The sequence below is a fragment of the Haliotis rufescens genome, unplaced genomic scaffold (genome assembly GCF_023055435.1).
Source record: "Haliotis rufescens isolate VD_foot unplaced genomic scaffold, xgHalRufe1.0.p SCAF_14, whole genome shotgun sequence".
NCBI lineage: Eukaryota > Metazoa > Mollusca > Gastropoda > Lepetellida > Haliotidae > Haliotis > Haliotis rufescens.
In genome coordinates, this window is record NW_025963824.1 from 29,609,572 (window position 1) to 29,632,188 (window position 22,617).

Genomic DNA, 22,617 nt, shown 5'->3' on the forward strand with positions numbered 1-22,617 from the left:
TGGGGTATATCACGTATGATTGTTTATTTACATGGGGTATATCATGTATGATTGTTTATTTACATGGGGTATATCATGTCTGATTGTTTATTTACATGGGGTATATCACGTATGATTGTTTATTTACATGGGGTATATCACGTATGATTGTTTATTTACATGGGGTATGTCATGTATGATTGTTTATTTATATGGGTATATCATGTCTGATTGAATATTTACATGGGGTATATCATGTATGATTGTTTATTTACACGGGGTATATCACGTATGATTGTTTATTTACATGGGGTATATCACGTATGATTGTTTATTTACATGGGGTATATCATGTCTGATTGTTTATTAATATGGGTATATCATGTCTGATTGTTTATTTGCAAGGGGTATATCATGTATGATTGTTTATTTACATGGGGTATATCATGTATGATTGTTTATTTACATGGGGTATATCATGTCTGATTGTTTATTAATATGGGTATATCATGTCTGATTATTTATTTACATGGGGTATATCATGTCTGATTGTTTATTTACATGGGGTATATCACGTATGATTGTTTATTTACATGGGGTATATCATGTATGATTGTTTATTTACATGGGGTATATCATGTCTGATTGTTTATTTACATGGGGTATATCATGTCTGATTGTTTATTAATATGGGTATATCATGTCTGATTATTTATTTACATGGGGTATATCATGTATGATTGTTTATTTACATGGGGTATATCACGTATGATTGTTTATTTACATGGGGTATATCATGTCTGATTGTTTATTTGCAAGGGGTATATCATGTATGATTGTTTATTTACATGGGGTATATCATGTATGATTGTTTATTTACATGGGGTATATCATGTATGATTGTTTATTAATATGGGTATATCATGTCTGATTATTTATTTACATGGGGTATATCATGTCTGATTGTTTATTTACATGGGGTATATCACGTATGATTGTTTATTTACATGGGGTATATCATGTCTGATTGTTTATTAATATGGGTATATCATGTCTGATTGTTTATTTGCAAGGGGTATATCATGTCTGATTGTTTATTTACATGGGGTATATCATGTATGATTGTTTATTAATATGGGTATATCATGTCTGATTATTTATTTACATGGGGTATATCATGTCTGATTGTTTATTTATATGGGTATATCATGTCTGATTGAATATTTACATGGGGTATGTCATGTATGATTGTTTATTTACATGGGGTATATCATGTATGATTGTTTATTTACATGGGGTATATCACGTATGATTGTTTATTTACATGGGGTATGTCATGTATGATTGTTTATTTACATGGGGTATATCATGTCTGATTGTTTATTTACATGGGGTATATCATGTATGATTGTTTATTTACATGGGGTATATCATGTATGATTGTTTATTTACATGGGGTATGTCATGTATGATTGTTTATTTACATGGGGTATGTCATGTATGATTGTTTATTTACATGGGGTATGTCATGTATGATTGTTTATTTACATGGGGTATGTCATGTATGATTGTTTATTTACATGGGGTATATCATGTCTGATTGTTTACTTACATGGGGTATGTCATGTCTGATTGTTTATTAATATGGGTATATCACGTATGATTGTTTATTTACATGGGGTATGTCATGTATGATTGTTTATTTATATGGGTATATCATGTCTGATTGAATATTTACATGGGGTATATCATGTATGATTGTTTATTTACACGGGGTCTATCACGTATGATTGTTTATTTACATGGGGTATATCACGTATGATTGTTTATTTACATGGGGTATATCACGTATGATTGTTTATTACCATAGGGTATATGTATGATAGTTTAAAGCGGCATCATGTTTGACTAAAGTTTTCCGCTTTTTGTCAATAAACCGGGGCTATTAGCCGAGTGAAAAATATCACATAGTGTTGCATTTAGAATATAAATTACATGTTTTTTATTCAACCAACGTTCTCTTAAATGCACGATGATTAATGCAATACTCCTAACATTGCCAAAACAACAGAGGACTGTTTCGACAGTCCTTCCCTAGCCTTTAGGAAAAGATTTAATGGTGCGGACTGCAATGGTTTTTAGGTTACGCTCAACTGGCACAATTGAGGGACTTTCAATATATTTTTCAATATATTTTTTCTCTGTACCTATAGGGAAGTATTTCACCGTGTCAGAACCAGCGACATAATGCCTCGCTGGCGCCTTGAACGTCCCTCGGCCATTTGAATAAGAGCGTCTGGTTGTTGTGGTTAGGCCTGCTACAGCGACAGCCACAACCCCAGCAGGTAGTAATAGTTGGAATAGGTCGTAATCATTGTGAGTCTAATATACTGCTGCCAGTATTAATTGAAGAACACTGCCTTTACAAAAGGAGAAGATTGTTCAGACGTCGCTTGTCAGTTTACACATATGACATAATTATGTTTCATAAATGAATTTTGGTTACGTTGTCGTCGACGGCGGCTATAAATGAACATGTTATGGTTATCTGGACAGGTGTTTCCTCAACACGTGGTGAAGTCTGTTTAATTTAAACCCAACAAAATGAATGTCATTTGCATAAACGGACGGGCAAACGAAAGACAGACAGACATTTTTTATTTCCTCCAAAAGCTGAAGAGTCCATATGAAAGTAAGTTTGGTCAAATCCTGAATGTAATTAACCATAAGCATTTAACAAAATAGGTACAACACCCTTCTGGGTAGATGCTAGTGAATAGTAACGGTTATAAAATGTTTTGTTTGATGTATAACCTGCAACTATGGCGATAGCGTAAACCTGGGGGTCCTATATTTCGTTATTACATGATTGCGTATTTGGTATTTAACGCCACAATCAACAACAGTCTAGCTATATGACGGCGACCTGTAAATAATCAAATCTGGACCAGGTGACCCAGTGACTGATATCATGAGCATCGATCTACACAATTTAAAAACGATTACAAAAGAAAGCATACATCCACGTTTTATTGTGGCTGAAAATGAAACAAACTTGAAATGGTTATTCGACGTTGATGAATCTGATACGGGTATCATTTGGGGTTTTTTTGCAGTATTTCGGGGACTGTTTTCAGATAACGTTTCGATAACGTTAGTAATGATTTGAACGAAAACAGTTTTCAAGTATATACGTACCGATGCCCGACAGTTTGTGTAGTTGTCGATGACATGTCATGAAATTTGATGACAAACCTAGAAACATAATCGGGGCGAACCGGGATTCGAGTCATAGTTTCCTGACGTGCAATAACATTCTATGCCGGAACTACTTTCATTCTATGATGATATTGGTTTTTTTTTAATAACATCATAAACATTTGTCTTCTCATGTAACATCACAAGTCTATTCCATCTCGTGGCCTGTGCCACGCATGAAAACTAGAAAATACAAATATCCTCGAAATATATTGATTTATCCACATACTAAAATCATACACAAACGCTCGGTGCTGTAATGTAGAGTTACCTCCCTTGGACAAGGCTTGATCTCACCAATACCCATGTGCAATCTCAGCTCTTGTCAACGTATCGTTTCATAGGTGATTTTAGACACGTTGTACAGTGTGACAACAGCTAGACAGCGTGACAACACGTGTAACATCCTGGCATGGATAAGGGACATAACCCTGAAATGTTTTTTTACATCGCTGTGGAGGACTGAATTGGGTCAAGTTCTCAACGAGGAAATAAACTGATTGTTACAATAAAATATTGTCTGATATATTATTATTTTTTACAGCAATATGATTGTGTTTATATAGATACAGGAACTCTCATAGGTTTTAAATAATATTTTAAAGATAAAACAAATTGATAGACTAAATAGCATTAATAAGAATCAATTACTTAGTAATTCATACACTTGCAGCATAAGATGTTACATAGGTGCATGTATATGTTTTATATATTATTTACTACTTGTTGGATTTGCAGCAACCTATTCAGCCAAAATAAATTCTAGTACGACTGCTGCTAATACTTCTGCTACTACTACTACTGCTATTACTACTACTGCTACTACTACTGCTGCCGCTGCTGCTACTGCTTCTACTACTACTACTACTACTACTGTCGGTGCTGCTGCTACTACTACTACTACTACTGGTACTGGTACTACTACTACTGCTAATTATACTCCTGCTGCCGCCGCTGCTGCTACTACTGCTACTGCTACAACTACTGCTGCCGCTGGTGCTGCTACTACTAATATTGCTTCTATTACTGCTACTGCGGCTACTACCGCTGCTACTACACCTCCTGCCACTACCACTGCTGGTACTACTACTCTGCTGCTATTACTACTACTACTACTACTACTACTACTACTACTGCTACTACTACCGCTACTACTACTGCTGCCGCTGCTGCTTCTACTGCTACTACAACTGCTAACTGCTACTATTGCTATTACTACCACTACTACTGCTGCTGCTGCTACCACTACGAACAATAATAAATAAAAACATAAATAAAATAAATTTTAAGTAGTCTAAACACATATTTATATCCCCAATCTGTTAGTGCATATCATGTTTTAGGAGCAAGGGAAGGGTGTGCCGATCCTATTCTCTCAAAGAATGCTTAGCCTGGTGTAGATTTCACGACACAAACGATTTGTTACGTCACAAATACCATTACAATTTAAATAGCGACTACAACAAGAGAAACACGCACCCGTTCCATGAAAAAGAGTGTCGTAATAGTTCCAATACCTGACATTTTCAAGTTTCTCGGAATATACGTCCTTTTATTGAGCACGTTAAGATCAAGTGTTACTCGGCAAATACTGGACCCTTATCTAAAGTGAAACGCACTTGTTGTATGAGCACGTGATTTTAACCCGTAATAAAAAAAGACCCGATTTAAATACCCGGTTTGATTGTTCAGATTTCTATTTATAGAGTTAACGGTTTCGTGGCCATGTGAGAGAAGACACTTCTTTCAAAGTCGAGGATAGTCCAATATTAAACTATTCAAGTGACGTACCTCCTGCAAATATCTTAATATCAGGACGAAGAATAGATAGACAGAAAGAGTTCCCACCCGAGTGGCGTCTCGGCGAGAAGATCTCGCGAGATTGAACGAGATTTCTTATCAATGCTTTCGAGACCCGGCGAATTTGATTATCATGGAGGAAATTGAACTGCTAAGGTAAGAAACGTGTTGGATCTTGTTTTGATATTTGTGAATGAGATTGTTTACCTCAAGGCGATGTAGTGAGGATTTGTAGTCCCATATGTTTTGCCATTGTCACTGATTATACTTTGGGTCACGGGTTGGTGGTCGCGAGACTGTCGTCTGCTTTTTTTACCGTTAGCAGACGTGATATCAAATTACACCCTTTGAGTGACTTCAGTTGCGATGAAGTATATACTCAGAATCTGTCGCGTTATTACCATAAGAACGGGTACGAATGTACCCCCTTTATACGGATATTAATGCAGGGGATCTTCGTATGTAAGGTGAACGTTTATCATGATTTTTAAAATATTTTGTCGGGGGTATATACCAAGGTGTAATTCAATTCATAGCGTACTGTAGAACTGACGTGTTCTGTATTACCGAACCACGGACGAGGGTGATCAACTCTCTTTGTCCAAAATGTAAACGGCTCCGGTTGTATTCGTCCGGACAGACAAGTGTCCGGGTACACGGGGTTGTGACTCACGAGGTTACACTGTATAGAATTCTTGTAATCGTCAAGTTCGTCTAATAATACGTTTCAAAGTATGTTATATTTTACACGAAATTGCGAAATGCAATACTCTCTTAGATATCAATTAATAATAATAATAATAATAATAATAATAATAATAATAATAATAATTTTTTAAAAACAAGGCGGACCTCGCTTTCGAAATGTCACGCTTGCATCCCAAGTACCAAGTTGTCCGACTCCCCTTTGTTCTCGGTGCCTTAGGTTTGGTACATCCCAATCTGTTGACTGACACTGGGAGAGTATCCGGGTTTGCTACCAGGAATACAGCCCTTCTGACAATCTGGGTAATGCAGAAGGCTGCAGTGCTGGGGAGTCTTCACATTCTCCGAAAAGTTCTGGGTGGGTTTGACTAGGCAGAGCTTCCTGGGAGAAGTCCCATTCGCTGTCTGGGCTTCGTGTGGAGGGGGCAAGGACCCTGAGCTGATGATGAGCCTAACCAGCCTAACCAGGATCACCTATACCCTCTGATGATGATGATAGCAATGTTATATTAATGATAAAAATACTAATAATGGACATTTGTAATGCACCATATCCAGCCACGAATGTATGCTCACAGCGCATGTGGACTTAATAATGCGGCTTAAAATACCATAGACTGTACTAAATGCAGGTTAGATGGGACTCGAATTCATTTAATTCATGTCACATACAAAGCGTACCATGTTTATCTATCTTAAGAGCAATGACAAGGTCGCTCTGACATCCCTGGTAGACAGTGATCACACGTTGTATTTATTAATATGCATGCTTTTTAAGTCACTGTAACCAAACTATCGTCTTACATTTCCTGTGAAACGTAAAAAAAATACAAAATTAAAAATGAGACTTTTTAAAAGACTTTTAATTAATAATTACGTAATATTTATTAATACATTTTAATTCAAACATCAAATTAAAATATATTCAAAAACTACACTTTACACTACCTGAACATTCAATTATTGATTGTAGAAATACTTTGTTTAGTTTTGTCAAATTGGTTCCTACAGCAATACCTAGCTATTTTTTTTTACACGGTGCCTTGTATATCTAGGGCAGGTAAACAGATTTTATATTCAAAAATAATTCAAATTTACATGCATAGTAGCACGGCGTGTTTGGCGAATGTTTGTTGACATTTGAATTAAAAAAAGATGTCGGTGTCATCGCGGGCGACCTATATAACGCTCAATCCCTGCTTGAAACGCCTTGGATCTGCACGGAGACGAACAGTAAATGTATCGACTTGCAAATCATGAATACGCCTGACACGGAAGGGTCTTTTTTCTGAATCTACCCTACGTAGCTTTCTTTCTACCGTAATTTAAATTTGAAGGAGGAGCTGTCATATTTGACCTCTTAACATTTTGATTTATGAAATCTGTTGTGAAGGTTATTTAGGACACAATGTTGCTGACTTGACCATTTTTCTGAACTACATTTCCAAGGTGAAGGAGGATTTCATGTTTTCGTCGCCAGTATTATTGATTCATAGTTGTAGCGGGTGGAATGATTCATTAAAGAATTTCTATGTTCGAACTGTTCATTGGCCTTCAATGGGCGAGGTGCGATGAACACCTGTCGTTGTCAACGCGATCTAATCGGTATGAAAGATAACACATGTGTTTTTATGAATGAAAGAGGGCTCCTGTCAATTTAACAGTTACTAGATAGGTGACATTGAAAAACGTGCTGATTTCAGAGAGTCTTTTGAGCAGATTTTTGGGGCTGATTTAAAATCATGTTGAACTTGCTAAGTGTGACAATTCTTCCACAATTCCGATATATCTGCATAATCTGCTAATTTTTCTATACCCCTCCTCAAGATCATATCGCAAGTCCAAACCTTGCAATTTGAAACGTTAGTTTTCAATTATCATAAGAAGTAACACCTGATTCTTTCATATATATTACGAAGCTTTCTGGTTGTCAGCTTCAATAGCAACAGGGGCGGTCGGGTAGCCTAGTGGTTAAAGTGTTCGCTCGTCACGCCGAATACCCGGGTTCGATTCCCGACATGGGTACAATGTGTGAAGCCCATTTCTGGTGTCCCCCGCCGTGATATTGCTCGAATATTGCTAAAAGCAGTGTAAAACCATATTCATTCATTCATTCAATAGCAACAATTCCCGATGTTGTCCATCTGCACCCATGCAATGGGTATCATTGTACCTTCACGTTAAAAATTCAAACACTAATATTGTCTGTAGCCTTCCGTAAAAGTTCAGAGCACGCCAACCAGTATTAACATAAGCTTTCTGTTTGTTTTGTGATCATAAACCTTGATCGTGTACTCGTAAGATAACGTTTCCAATCACTAAAGTCGTTCACCGTCAAGCCGCGCTGAGCGCTCTCTCCAGCCGTCGGTTTTAGTCCTGGGCAAGACCCAGCCCAGTGTCATAAAACCTAACGCGTACGACATGTGCGTGTCTGTAAACAGATGCACAGACGCACAGACGCACAGAGCCACAGACATATTACCCCCATTTACCATCCAAAACTGGCTCCCACAGGAGATATCGCTTGGATGAGATCAAGCGATATCTACACTGTAGATATCGCTGCAATGAAATTACATCACAATGCTTTGCAGACCGTTGTGACATCACTGGTTACCATGACGTCACAATCAAATGACATCACTAATGGCTCTGCTACTGAAGCTGTTAGCAGTACTTTTTACACTGAAGACACTGCTAATTACTGTCTACAAATTGAAAAAGTTGAAAGAATGATGTTGGATGATAAATATAATCTCACCCTCGTGTCTTTTGATATCAAATATATCAACACTCGTTGGTTGATAAAAGTGGCAAAAATCCTCGGCATGCCTCGGAATTTTTCCACTTTTATCAACTCGTGTTGATATATTTGATATCAAAAGACACGAGGGTGAGATTCTCTATCTACCCGAGGCAAAGGAGTTAACTGACTCTAACAGTCCAGTTTCCAGCCTTCCCGAACTAGGTTAGAATTCCAGTGTTACATATTGGCTAGACGAACGAGTCTAAGCATAGTTCAATCAAAATCTCGCAACGAACTAGAAATCCGTTTCGTAAACAACATGGATATCAAAGAGCAGATTTCGGTCGATTGCAGGATTTGCAACGCATGTGTACCGCCAACTTGGCGTATGTTTTTAATCAAGGTGCTCAAGTGAATTGCGGGGTAAGGTCCGGTTTTATTGCAACGTAGATCTTGATTATCGATCAGATCGTCTTGACTGGGCGCCGTCATTTTGTTTGAAGCAAATGCAAGCGATATGAGCGATGGTTTGTTGGTTGGTTGGCACTGAGCAATATGTCAGCCATATGACGGCGGTCTGTAAATAATTGTTGTTTAACGCCGCTCTCGGCAATATTCCAGCGACATGACGGCGGTCTGTAAATAATCGTGTCTGGACCAGACAATCCAGTGACTGACATCATGAGGTCTCTGAACGTGTCTATGTAGGTATACGTATGTGTGGGTATATGTATGTGGTATACGTATGTGTGGGTATATGTATGTGGTATATGCATTTGGATGTATATGTACGTGTATCTCTATGACTGACATCAGATATGAGCGATGGCATCTTATAGGGACATAGAAGGGACATAACTCGTAATAGCCACTGGTGGCGCTACGATCGAGTCTGGAAATTCCAGACTAGTTCGGCGAGGGTGGAAACTGAACTTTTATAGTCAGTTTACGCCCTTGCCTCGGGAAGATGTATTACCACCACAGGACAAGCCCTGTGTCATAGAACATATCGTAGACAGAGACACAGACACGACGAGACACAGACACACATATGCACAGACACGAAGAGACACCAACATATTACCAACACAGAACCTGCTACTTTTCACGATGCTGATCGTAGACGGTGTCCTGTGCGTGTCTGTACATACACGCATCCTCACACAAAGACAATACCACCACCTATAGTACGGGCCCGTCTCTGTATTTCTATATGCATGTATCTATTACTGTGTGTCTGGGTATGTCTGTGTCTCGATGTGTGTCCTGGGCATGTGTGTCTTTGTGGGGTTTTGTCTGTGTATGTGTAGATATTGTATGTCTCTGTACGTTGTTTGTTTGTTTGTTGTTCAACGCCGCACTCAGCAATATTCCAGCTACATGACGGCGGTCTGTAAAAAATCGAGTCTGGACCAGACAATCCAGTGATTGACATCATGAGGTATCTGTACGTGTCTATGAAGGTATATGTGTATGAAGGTATACATATGTGTGGGTATATGTATGTGGTATATGCATTTTGATGTATATGTATGTGTATCTCTGTGGGTATATGTATGTGTGGGGTATATGTATGTGTGGGTATATGTATGTGGTATATGCATTTGGATGTATATGTATGTGTATCTCTGTGGGTATATGTATGTGTGGGTATATGTATGTGTGGGTATATGTATGTGGTATATGCATTTGGATGTATATGTATGTGTATCTCTGTGGGTATATGTATGTCTGGGTATATGTATGTGGTATATGCATTTGGATGTATATGTGTGCGTATCTCTGTGGGTATATATATGTGTGGGTATATGTATGTGGTATATGCATTTGGATGTATATGTATCTCTGTGGGTATATGTATGGCTGGGTATATGCATGTGGTATATGCATTTGGATATATATATATGTGTATCTCTGTGGGTATATATATATGTGTGGGTATATGTATGTCTGGGTATATGTATGTGGTATATACATTTGGAAGTATATGTATGTGTATCTCTGTGGGTATATGTATGTATTGGTATATGTATGTGGTATATACATTTGGAAGTATATGTATGTGTATCTCTGTGGGTATATGTATGTGTGGGTATATGTATGTGGTATATGCATTTGGAAGTATATGTATGTGTATCTCTGTGGGTATATGTATGTGTGGGTATATGTATGTGGTATATGCATTTGGAAGTATATGTATGTGTATCTCTGTGGGTATATGTATGTGTGGGTATATGTATGTGGTATATGCATTTGGAAGTATATGTATGTGTATCTCTGTGGGTATATGTATGTGGTATATGCATTTGGATGTATATATATGTTTATCTCTGTGGGTATAGGTATGTCTGGGTATATGTATGTGGTATATACATTTGGAAGTATATGTATGTGTATCTCTATGGGTATATGTATGTGTGGGTATATGTATGTGTATCTCTGTGGGTATATGTATGTCTGGGTATATGTATGTGGTATATACATTTGGGAAGTATATGTATGTGTATCTCTGTGGGTATATGTATGTGTGGGTATATGTATGTGGTATATGCATTTGGAAGTATATGTATGTGTATCTCTGTGGGTATATGTATGTGGTATATGCATTTGGATGTATATATATGTTTATCTCTGTGGGTATAGGTATGTCTGGGTATATGTATGTGGTATATACATTTGGAAGTATATGTATGTGTATCTCTGTGGGTATATGTATGTGTGGGTATATGTATGTGGTATATGCATTTGGAAGTATATGTATGTGTATCTCTGTGGGTATATGTATGTGGTATATGCATTTGGATGTATATATATGTTTATCTCTGTGGGTATATGTATGTCTGGGTATATGTATGTGTGGGTATATGTATGTGGTATATGCATTTGGATGTATATGTATGTGTATCTCTGTGGGTATATGTATGTGTGGGGTAAATGTATGTGTGGGTATATGTATGTGGTATATGCATTTGGATGTATATGTATGTGTATCTCTGTGGGTATATGTATGTGTGGGTATATGTATGTGGTATATGCATTTGGATGTATATGTGTGTATCTCTGTGGGTATATATATGTGTGGGTATATGTATGTGTGGGTATATGTATGTGGTATATGCATTTGGATGTATATGTATGTGTATCTCTGTGGGTATATGTATGTGTGGGTATATGTATGTGTGGGTATATGTATGTGGTATATGCATTTGGATGTATATGTATGTGTATCTCTGTGGGTATATGTATGTGTGGGTATATGTATGTGGTATATGCATTTGGATGTATATGTATATGTATCTCTGTGGGTATATGTATGTGCCTGTGTGAGTATATGTATGTGTCGGTATATGTACGTGTGCCTGTGCAGGTATATGTATGTGTTTCTCTGTGGGTATGTGCCTGTGTGGTATATGTATGTATGTGTCTGTGTGGGTATATGTATGTGTTTCTGTATATATGTGGGTATATGGATGTGTTTTCCGTGTCTGTGCGAGTTGACACTTCGCTCCCCGGGTGCCACAGATGGGGCAGGATACGCTCATCCTTTCGAGAACGTCTGGTATCATCACTATTTGATAGTGATTCATAAACACGGGTTTGTTATATAGTCGGAATCGTTAAATGGACTCTGCTTTTAGCAGAAATTTCTCTATTGGTTCCCCCCCCCCCCCCCCCCCCCCACCCCCCCCTCTCTCTCTCTCTCTCTCTCTCTCACTCTCTCTCTGTATGTCTCTGTCACTCTCTGTGTGTCACTCTCTGTCTGTCTGTCTCTCTCTCTGTCTCCCTGACTGTCTCTCTCTGTCACTCTGTCTCTCTCTGCCTGTCTCTCTCTCTCTGTCTGTCTCTTTCTCTCTGTCACTCTCTTTCTCTCTCTCTCTGTCACTCTGTCTCCCTCTGTCTCTCTGTCTGTCTCTCTCTGTCTGTCACTCTCTGTCTCTCTCTGTCTGTCTCTCTCTGTATCCCTGTCTGTCACTCTCGGTCTCTCTCGGTCTCTCTGTCACTCTGTCTCCCTCTGTCACTCTGTCTGTCACTCTCTGTCTGTCACTCTCTGTCTGTCTGTCTCTGTCTGTCTCTCTCTGTCTGTCTCTCTCTGTCTGTCTTTCTCTGTATCCCTGTCTGTCACTCTCGGTCTCTCTCTGTCTCTCTGTCACTCTGTCTCCCTCTGTCACTCTGTCTGTCACTCTCTGTCTCTCTCTGTCTGTCTCTCTCTGTCTGTCTCTCTCTGTCTGTCTCTCTCTGTCTGTCTTTCTCTGTATCCCTGTCTGTCACTCTCGGTCTCTCTCTGTCTCTCTGTCACTCTGTCTCCCTCTGTCACTCTGTCTGTCACTCTCTGTCTCTCTCTGTATCCCTGTCTGTCACTCTCGGTCTCTCTCTCTCTCTCTCTCTCTCTCTCTCTCTCTCTCTCTCTCTCTCTGTCACTCTCTGTCTCTCTGTCACTCACTGTCTCTGTCTCTCTCCATTGATAATAAATATATTCGCCTATGAACAGCTTGTCAAAATATTCCATTAAAAAATATGGGCGTGGCCATGTACTGCTATTATCGCCATTGCTCTCCAACAGTTAATTCATAAATGGGGCAAGTTCGTATTGAATGTAGACGACACACCAGCCAGGGAATACTTCCTTGTTTCAAAATTCATTGAATTGACCGGCCTCAAGACCACGTGACATAACACCGCAGATTTAAACTTGCTGAATGAACACTTGGAATAACGATTTCATTCAAGATTCATTTAATTGTCACTCACGTGGTTTCAATTACTAGTAAATCACCGGCAAATGACGTCACCTGATTGTGACCTTTGGACTTTTGAAGGAAGGAAATAATACTATCATACAGCTATAAGGTGACGTGTGTTAAGACGTTGTTGTTGTTGTTGTTGTTGTTGTTGTTGTTTGTACGGCTGGCGTGGACAGGGACAACTCTGCTCAAACCGGTATCTTTTAGTACCTAGGGTACTCTCTTATTATGTTATTTGATATTAGCAACTGACCTCAGATGTATTTTTATTAAATAATATCGAATATCGAAAAACTAACACTGAACAATATTTGATATTTTTGGAAAAAATCCTTCACCTCGGTTGTGTTTGGAAAATCGATCATAGATTTTGTTCCAACTCAGTTTCTAAAATTAAATTAATTTAAACATTCATTTAAAGTTAGATAATGTGTATAATGTTAAACCGCAGTTAGAGTACATTCTTTTCACTTCTAGATTAAACGGTTAGGGTGTTAAAAGAAGAAAAGGTTTGTCTAACGAAATAGGGCGGGTAGCCTAGTGGTTAAAGCGTTTGCTCGTCACGCCGTTCGATTCCCCACATGGGTACAATGTGTGAAGCCCGTTTCTGGTGTCCTCCGCCGTGATATTGCTGGAATATTGCTAAAAGTGGTCTTAAACCATACTCACTCACTCTAACGAATGTTTCGAGTTTGCAATACGGACCTGTTTCACAGGTGGTGTCGTGTCGATGACACAGGTGAGCGTCGTCTCAGACGGAGAACACGGCCATGTATAGTTGCGTATCCTAATCTTGACATAAACGGCTGATGTGTATTTCGTAACCAGAAGTACCGCGATAACGACTGTTGGTCTGTCAGGCCATACCCCAGCTGGTGGGCGTTGCCACAATAAATTGACACGTCGTGATATAAATAAAATGCTCCTAAAAGCGACGCTAAACCCTCCTCACGTGCATCCATATTGATATATAGCGTCCCTATTGTGATTAATGGACACATGCTGTGGAAACAAGTAGGAAGAAGTAAATAATTATTAAAACATGAAAACGCGAACGTCCACTAACTAACTCACTCACTCACTCACAAAGTTCACTCACTCACGACCAAACCCACTCACTCACTCATTCATCCATCCACTGCCCAACCCACTCACTCAGTCTCTCACTCATCCTTAGACGACCGAACCCACCCAATCACTCGCTCATTCACTCCGCAGATCGTCCTCACAGAAAAAAAGATAATATTATGGAAATGTGCATTACGGCCAACTCAACCGTGAAACTATTTCTCCCGACTTTAATCGTTGTGAAAAGTCCCAAAGTGATACAAGAAGACACAGCATGACGTATCTTGCTCTCTGCGCTGGTGGGGAGTTCGTTTTCTTTACAACGCGTAGAAAGTGAAAATGAAACCATTTTCACACAATTGAGTCACAAGCTTGAACCGAATTTTGACCCATGTCTCACTTCACGTGTCAAGAAGTGAATTGATATTCGTCTCACTTCGAGTTCAGCGTTGGATTGCAACACAGTCATAAAAGCTTGACTGTACAAAAATAAACACACATGTAAACGGTGTTTATCCACGGCCTTCAAACCTACCGCTTTCGTTTATTTCTAAATTTCTGAATTAGAAATATGATTGAGGAATATTTGTAAGATATATCAACCTTACAACAAGTAAAGGAAACGGGCGGCCCAGTCGTCTAAGGTGCCATTCATTATTCGCTGTGCATAGTTTGCAGTCACTTGGGCACGCCAGAAACCTATGATGGGTGGGTTCGAATCCCGGTTCGCCCCGATTATGTCTCTAGGTTTGTCAGCACCATACCCGTGCTCGTTGGTTTCACTGAAGTGGTAAACGTCTGAGACCTGCATCACTTCGGGCTTTCCTCCCACATTATCATGACACACCGTGATATGACTGGAATGCTGTTAAAAGCGGCGTTAAAGCCAACTCACTCCAACAAATAAACGTGATTTATTTCAAAATCTTGTTCAAGTAACAAATAATAAACAATACGTAACTGCTATTTGTGAACTATTTTAGTTAGTTTTAACATGTCTATTCATCTGGTACAGATCAACGTAGCTCATTATGGTAGTGAGTGAGTATGGTTTTACGCCGCATTTAGCAATATTCCAGCAATAGCCCGGAGGGGACACCAGTAATTCGACTTGTTTGTTAGATACAAGCCACTTCCATTGTATAGATATTGGGAGAGTTTAAAGAAATATTGCTTTGAACTTATACATGTGTAATAGTTTTAGTACTCGGGATTTACCGTTAAAACATCGCACACTTCATCTATCCTCATCACCTCAAAAAAAATTGCCATGTAACGAGTCAAATGTATATTTCTACATACATAGAACCACGTCATATTGCGTCTTATTTGTAAGATGTAGATTTAACATAAGTATGCACACCTGTACTAAACAAAATCCAAATTTTTACCCTTTTACAATTCTAGAAATAAATCCACGTGTCGATATAAAATATTTCAAACCACCAATTCAGGGAAAAACGATTTTCTTTACTTTGCGTATGGCGTATACATGAAAAGGTTTTCTCGACGCAGTATACATTTACTGACTCACTTTACATTGTGCAAACACTTTCGACCGAACGCTCATATTGATACCGCGATATAGGGCTACACTGTTGACAGTTGAGGTTACGCCGATTACGACAGGGAGAAACGAGGACTCTGTATATATATATCACTTATGCAATAGTGGGCTTATCGGGTAGATATGGAAGGAGAGGTCGTCCTTTCCGATGGGATCAGGAAACGCTTGAATGTGAGTTTATGTCATTTTAAATCATTTAGGCTGTTTAAGTAAGCTTCTTTTACAGTCTGGTAGTATGCTGTCACATTTTGGTAGACAGTTACGTAACTGGGGTCTGCTGCGGGTGGCTGTCCGTCCGTCAGTCTACCCGATGCACACCTGTCGGGCGATCAATTTACCTGAACGTCTGTCCTGAATGCATCTTCCTTAGAAATCTACATGCTTATTTAAACATACATATATTATTGTTGTTGTTGTTGTTGTTGTTATTATTATTATTATTATTAATAATAATAATAATAAAAATAATAATAATAATAATATTATTATTGTTGTTGTTGTTGTTGTCATCGACGTTGTCATAATCATCATTTTATTTTATCCCCATTAATACTATTATTATTACTGACCCATGGATATTCGGGTCAGAATAGGTCTTCAGCAACCCATGCTTGCCCTAAAGGGCCACTATGCTTGTCGTAAGATGCGACTAACGGGATTGGGTGGTCAGGGTCGCTGACTTGGTTGATGCATGTCATTGTATCCCAAATGCGTGGATCATATGCTCATGATGCCAATCATTGGATTGTCTGGTCCAGACTAAGTTATTTACAGACCGCCGTCATATAGCTGGAATATTGCTAAGTGCGGCGTAAAACAACAAACAACAACAACTATTATCATTATTTATTTATTTTTTTGTATTTTTTTTATATATTTATTTATTTTTGGGGGGTATAACCACAGCTATTTTGTATTTAACATATCATATTTTAGTCAACATCGCTCAAGAAACACATACATCTTTTGCCTCTCGTGTCTGCTTGGGTTTCATGACAAGAGAAAGTTTTAAAATAATGTTTCGACCGATCAATTAGAAACCTGTCCACGCATCAAGTCTTCTCCTCCTTATCGCCATAGTGAATGAGAGAGTGGTATTTTCTCTACGCCTCCCGCAGCTAGCAATGTCAGCTTTCACCACAGCAACTCTTTTCCAAAGTTTCACTGACCTGATTATGAATTTTTAAATACTTTTAATATTCATCACGAAAATAATGTTTGTCAAACAACCTGACTTTACATGCGAGGATCCACTGGGCGTGGGTTCGAATCCTATAACCGCTCATTGGTTTGTCAACACCATAGTCTTGTTTAACGCCGCACTCTGCCATATTCAAACTATATGGGGACGGTCGGGTAGCCTAGTGGTTAAAGCGTTCGCTCGTCACGCCGAAGATCCGGGTTCGATTCCCGACATGGGTACAATGTGTGAAGCCCATTTCTGGTGTCCCCCGCCGTGATATTGCTGGAATATTACTAAAAGCGACGTTAAACCATACTCACTAACTCACTCCAGCTACATGACAGCCGTATGTAAATAATTGAGTCTGAGTGTGGCATTATCAACAAACATAAAAAGGGAGAGCGTCTAAGACTTGATCACTTTGGGCTCTCCTCCCAAATTTAGCTGACACGCCTTGGTAATATTTCCTTATGACCCTATAAATCAAGGTATTTACTGCACCTCCAGTAAAAGGTTGATTTAGAACCTTAGGGTACAAAAAAGTTGAACGCCGCTTAAACGTCATTACAATTTATATAAGTATGACGGTAAAATGTACGATACATGAAAACCAATATTGCACACACAAACACCAGCGACAACAGCCTCACCACTAAATCTTATATAAGACAACTCTACATTCGGCCAGTAAAATTTTACTTTAACTATTTTTTCGTATTTAACGCTGAACTCGATATGTATTAGATCGATGAACAAGATGTCAATAATCACAGGATTGTCTGGTCCAGACTCGATTATTTGCAGACCGCTGTCATATAGCTGGAATATTGCTGAGGGCGGCGTTAAACAACTAACAAACAAATCATCGGCACAGCTGACAAACATTAAATGAGATGGTGGGTGCAAAAAGTCGACATCCGGTGCAAAAACGAAATTTGAATTGTAAAATAACTATGACTTTTATGGCAAGCGAGTACAAAGTGACACGTTTTTATTTTATGACTGAGGACGTTTCGTCGCCTGCCTCTCACTAATAGGTGGCGTTTACCAGACTGAGCGCTAACTTTGGATAGTACTGTATATCATATAAACCTTCGAAGAAAACAATCCCCTCCGTGGTCTAGTGGATAGAGCGTCTGCCCAGAGAGCTTAAGTTCGGTTGTTCAAGCTTCGGTCGTGTCATATCGAAAGACGTTAAATGATGGTACTTGTTGTTACCTTGCCTGGCGTTCGGCATGGTATTTCAGTGGGCTAGCACTATAAACTCGGCTTTAGTCCGGACTACTACAAGCAGCCACACACAAACACCAAGCACCCTATAGCCCTACATGCATATACTCATCGTCTGTAAGACAGTGGATTGTGTCATAACTGATACATTTCATTTTTTGGGTGGTTGTTTGTTTAAACACTGGCCGTCTATGAGGCCGGTGTCACATTCCTCGGGACGAAAGCTACGCAGCTGGCTTTTTACGCCAACCGAAATGTCTCATCTTTCATATCTCCTCTCCCCGACTCGCGACTCTAGTACAGGGTGCCTATTAGTGCATGGTATTTAAAGACACACGCCAGCCTTCCCGTTTCGTTTGTTTGTGTTGGTGTTTTACATTGCAATGCAATATTCCATAAATATCGAGTCTGTGCCAGACAAACCAGTGGTTGATATAATGAGCAATGTTTCACGCCGCTGGGATAACATGACGCGCAATCAAGTCACCTGACCGTCCGACGTCTTCTGGCCTGGGTTCTCCTGTTAACTATCAGGGCTGTTCCTTCACTAGGGTGTGGGGAGGGCGGGGGGGGGGGGGGGGGGGGGGGGGGTTCACGAATGGCCTGTATCGCTGCTCATGATTTCAGCCCTTGGTTTGTCTTATCCTGATTTCATTATTTACAGACCGCTGCACAGTCAGAATTGCTACAGATGTATCAGTATTACGATAAATGGTCTAGTTTGGCCCAGACAAATAAATTAACAGTGATTCCGGGTTAGAGTGAGTGAGCATTGTGTTACGCCGCTTTTAGCAATATTCCAGCAATATCACATCGGGACACCAGAAATGGGCTTCACACATTGGACCAATGTGGGGAATCGAACCCGTCCTTGGCGTGACGAGCAAACACTTTAACCACTAGGCTACCCGACCGCCCCAACTACATAAGAACGGAAACACATTTTATGCAGTCCGATCCAGTCTGGTAGCCATGGCAACTATTTCTGTTTTAACTTGCCCCTGTGTGTAGTAATCGGTCTGTGAAGAATTGCGATGCATGTGTAAACCAATTGCTACGGTACCCACAAAAGTGAGGATCGGTGGGTTACAATGGATGACTGTCTATTTATGTTTCACTCATGAAACCCGAAAAGACTATTGTCATAACGTGACGTGACCGTTGACATGTGTGTGTGTGACCGTTAACGTGAGTGACGTTGTCATGTGTGACGTAACCGTTGTCATGTGAGACGTTGTCATGTGTGACGTAACCGTTGACGTGTGTGACGTGGCCGTTGTCATGTGTGATGTTCTCGTGTGTTACGTGACCATTGACGTGTGTGACGTGACCGTTGTCATGTGTGAGGTGGCCGTTGACATGTGTGTGTGACCGTTAACGTCAGTGACGTTGTCATGTGTGACGTAACCGTTGTCATGTGAGACGTTGTCATGTGTGACGTGACCGTTGACGTGTGTGACGTGGCCGTTGTCATGTGTGATGTTCTCGTGTGTTACGTGACCATTGACGTGTGTGACGTGACCGTTGTCATGTGTGAGGTGACCGTTGACATGTGTGTGTGACCGTTAACGTGAGTGACGTTGTCATGTGTGACGTAACCGTTGTCATGTGAGACGTTGTCATGTGTGACGTGACCGTTGACGTGTGTGACGTGGCCGTTGTCATGTGTGATGTTCTCGTGTGTTACGTGACCATTGACGTGTGTGACGTGACCGTTGTCATGTGTGAGGTGGCCGTTGACATGTGTGTGTGACCGTTAACGTGAGTGACGTTGTCATGTGTGACGTAACCGTTGTCATGTGAGACGTTGTCATGTGTGACGTGACCATTGACGTGTGTGACGTGGCCGTTGTCATGTGTGATGTTCTCGTGTGTTACGTGACCATTCACGTGTGTGACGTGACCGTTGTCATGTGTGAGGTGACCGTTGACCTCTGTGTGTGTGACCGTTAACGTGAGTGACGTTGTCATGTGTGACGTAACCGTTGTCATGTGAGACGTTGTCATGTGTGACGTGACCGTTGACGTGTGTGACGTGGCCGTTGTCATGTGTGATGTTCTCGTGTGTTACGTGACCATTGACGTGTGTGACGTGACCGTTGTCATGTGTGAGGTGACCGTTGACATGTGTGTGTGACCGTTAACGTGAGTGACGTTGTCATGTGTGACGTAACCGTTGTCATGTGAGTCGTTGTCATGTGTGACGTGACCATTGTCATGTCTTACGTGACCGTTGACGTGTATGACGTGACCGCTCTCATGTGTGACGTGACCGTTGTCATGTGTTACCTGACCGTTGACGTGTGTGACGTTGTCATGGATGACAACCGCCCTCAAATTTATTTGTTCCTTCAAAAAGACGATTTGACCTGTTGAACACATCCCCTATACATTGAGAAAAGCATACCAATGAAACATTCAATATTTCTAACATTTTCCACAGTACGCCCTTCTTTGTAGTTAAAATCACATCAAGTGAAATAAATCGTGCACGTATGCAATCACACCTGAAACATGTATAGAATTGCTACAAGAAATGGTTACAGTTGAAATCAGGCGTGAAGAGCTGTCATGAATTTTCAACAAGGATGTTTAAATTCTTAAACTTAAATAGTACACGTCAAATTTGGAAACTACTTTCATTCAACGGTTTCACATAAAAGATCTTCTTGACTACTCATGTATATATTGTCAACAGAAACTTTCAACCACGCCCAGATGCTAGTGACTCACGCAGCACATCCTCAGAAACATTCAGTATCAAATTAAGTGCAATGCTTTCGTCATTAAAATTTCCCATTGGGGGGTATCAATTCTCTTCACGTAATCTCAAATTATTCATCAATTGCGATACTTTCAATATTACAACGGCCTTTTTCAAACATCTCCCCTTCTCCCTAAAAAACGTGTCCGCGGAGGCAGCCATAAACAAGCGTTGAATATACAAACAATCTCGTTTGTCTTCACCCGTGGGAATACAGCCCCGAAGGGACTCCGATGTTGTCTCAAGGGGCCCGTTCAGGGTTTGCGCACTTGTGGAGTTATCGTTTGTGATAACCTGTGACCACTCGCTATGATATTTTGTGCCAGTGAGGGTTAAAACAAAAGACTAGCGCACTACTCTATGTCAAGGGTTGACCTTTTCTTGAGATTAAACATTCGGGTACTTGAGGTTAGCCCTTTGCTAAAATGTAACATTTATGCATGGTTGTGTGTATAAATGTTGAGCGTTAAAATTTCGTCTGTGGCGAACGAGCTCGTAGTAACTACTTGGAATCAGTGGAAAACAATCACAGTTGAGTGAGTGGGTGAGTGAGTTGGGGTGAGTGAGGGAGTTGTGTTTAACGCCGCTTTAACAGTATTCCAGTTATATCACGGCGTGTCAGTTTATGTTGGGGGAAAGCCCGAAGTGATGCAGGTCTTAGACGTTTACCACTTCGGTGAAACCCACGAGCACGGGTATGGTGCTGACAAACCTAGAAATATAATCGGTGCGAACCGGGATTCGAACCCACAATCATAGGTTTCTGGCGTGCCCAAGGAACGCAACTCTGAACAGCGAATCGCGGCGTCTTAGACGACTGGGCCACCCGTTCCCCCTTACAGTTGTTGGAGTTGTCAAAGTATTTTGTAAAAAGTTGGAACACTAATGTGTAGATTCATTATGAATGTGTAGCTTTTGATCAACTCGTATCTACATCAGAGCGTGTAGGATGCGAACGCATCTTAACTAGTATACAAAGTAGACACAATTAAAGGATAACAGTGTGAAGGCGACGTTTCGGTATAGATACTTTTTATCCATAAATTGTGTCTACTTTTCATCCGTCAGGTTCTACGTAATGCCTATCAAACAATGCATACGTAGTCTAAATACACTAGAAAAAAAACCTACGATACGTCCATTGTTGGGAAAATACAAAGTAAAAATATAAGTAATTGTTTTTATGTTCAGTGGAATGTCCGAATAACTCTCCATTCCTTAACGATGATGGAGCAGAGGTCCCACAGGAGCCGAGGCCAATAAGTTTTAAGGAATGGAGTGTTTCCAGGATATGCCCCGACTTGAAACACATCCGTACTCTTACACTTGGACAAAACATTCTACAGCCATAAAACATGCAGCGTAAAAATCATCTCGTGACGGAGCACGTGCAGCAGCGGCAGAGAACACTATCAACTCTCCATTCCTTAAAAATAATTGAGCGCTCACACAACAGGTGAGATGAGGGGTAATTGGGTTTAACGTTGCGTCCGAAATCATTGCACTGATATAGTGTGTGTGTGTGTGTGTGTGTGTGTGTGTGTGTGTGTGGCTGCTTGTACTAGTCCGGACTGA

At 40.1% G+C, this 22,617-nt stretch overlaps 1 protein-coding gene and 1 long non-coding RNA gene across 5 annotated transcripts in view; one reads left to right on the forward strand and one right to left on the reverse strand.

Moving 5' to 3' along the window:
- LOC125379165 overlaps window positions 1-22,617 on the reverse strand; it is a 114,903-nt gene that overhangs the window by 69,269 nt on the left and 23,017 nt on the right. The gene's annotated exons all lie outside the window — the stretch shown is intronic.
- Window positions 15,879-22,617, forward strand: part of LOC125379164 — a 48,414-nt gene continuing 41,675 nt past the window's right edge. For 2 of the 3 annotated variants that reach the window (XM_048395252.1, XM_048395254.1), the window contains exon 1: window positions 15,880-16,036. In XM_048395252.1, coding sequence (XP_048251209.1) covers window positions 15,989-16,036 — 48 coding nt within the window. In that variant the 5' untranslated portion in view covers window positions 15,880-15,988. Of the gene's footprint in view, window positions 16,037-22,617 lie in introns of all 3 variants that reach the window. The other variant, XM_048395253.1, reaches the window with a different exon arrangement.